Source organism: Pteropus alecto, unplaced genomic scaffold, assembly GCF_000325575.1.
Source record: "Pteropus alecto unplaced genomic scaffold, ASM32557v1 scaffold78, whole genome shotgun sequence".
In the NCBI taxonomy this organism is placed as follows: Eukaryota; Metazoa; Chordata; class Mammalia; order Chiroptera; family Pteropodidae; genus Pteropus; species Pteropus alecto.
The window spans coordinates 4,697,805-4,698,932 of NW_006443124.1; the positions used below are offsets into that span (position 1 = coordinate 4,697,805).

Consider the following 1,128-nt stretch of genomic DNA (forward strand, 5'->3'; position numbering starts at 1 on the left):
TATGTTCAGATAACAAGGAGAAAACACAAATTGATCTTCCAATTTTTTAAACTTAAGATTTGGTTAGATCAGAGCTTTAATAATAATAGTCAAATAATTGATCCAATCTGGGCTATTGGTTTATAAGAAAATAAAACCAGTATATATATATATATTTCCAAATATATATATATTTTCCAAATATAGAAAAGACTGAACAGTAATATGAATATTTAAAAGTGTTAAAATAGTGTATGATGCATAGTAATTACTTTTTTAAAAGCTTTAAAAGATACTCTATAATCTGTGCTTCTAAAACTTAGCATAGGTATACTTCTACAGCACTGAAATCAACTCAGAAAATAAAAGTTTGAAGACAACGAAAACCAATTTACAACATCTCAAACAAAATTCATCACGTTAAAGACTGCACACAATACACAATTGTTAGAAATAAAATAGACACATCCCATGCTTCCTGGAGAAGTATTAGGGCTAAAGTTGGATCCTCTTCTGTGTAAAGAATTTTTTTCTGTGACTTTAAGAATACTTTAAACAATGTGAAAGCACTCCTCTAGTGGTAACTCAGGATAAATCTCTTATGAATGTATTCACAGACACAATACTTGCATTTATTTTTCATTCTTTATCAGAAACCCAAATCATTCTGAAAAGAAGGATATTCTTCCACTTCCCTCCCTGAGCTCTGGGAATGCAGATTAGAGATAATTGGCCTCAGGAACTTGAACTCGTTAGTACCTGAGCCTCCCATCAGACAAACTTCATACTGGTAGCTCTGGGACAGGGTCCCACTGCTATTGACGTCCACCAGGTGGCCCGGAAAGTGGCCTTCAGGCACCGAGCAGCCACCCACCCAGGCGGCCTTGCCCTTTCGGCACAGCCGCACCGCGACGAACGCCAGCACCGAGAACAGGAAGAGCGACGACACCGACGCCAACGCGATGACCAGGTAGACCGTGAGCTGGTCGGCCTGGGCCGCGTCGGCAGCCGCTTCCGGGAGCGGCAGGTAGGGCTGCGAGAAGCCGTCCACCAGCAGCACGTGCAGCGTGACGCTGGCCGACAGCGGCGGCTCGCCATTGTCCTTGACCAGCACCAGCAGCCTGTGCTTGGCCGCGTCGCGCTCGCTCC

General features: G+C 42.9%; 1 protein-coding gene across 1 annotated transcript in view; it reads right to left on the reverse strand.

Annotated features, from left to right (window-relative positions):
* Positions 1 to 211: 211 nt before the first annotated feature.
* LOC102889360 (protocadherin beta-17-like) overlaps positions 212 to 1,128 on the reverse strand; it is a 3,056-nt gene continuing 2,139 nt past the window's right edge. The window contains exon 2 of the mRNA XM_015597936.2: positions 212 to 1,120. Within this exon, the coding sequence (XP_015453422.1) occupies positions 629 to 1,120 (492 nt within the window). The 3' untranslated portion in view covers positions 212 to 628. The remainder of the gene's footprint in view (positions 1,121 to 1,128) is intronic.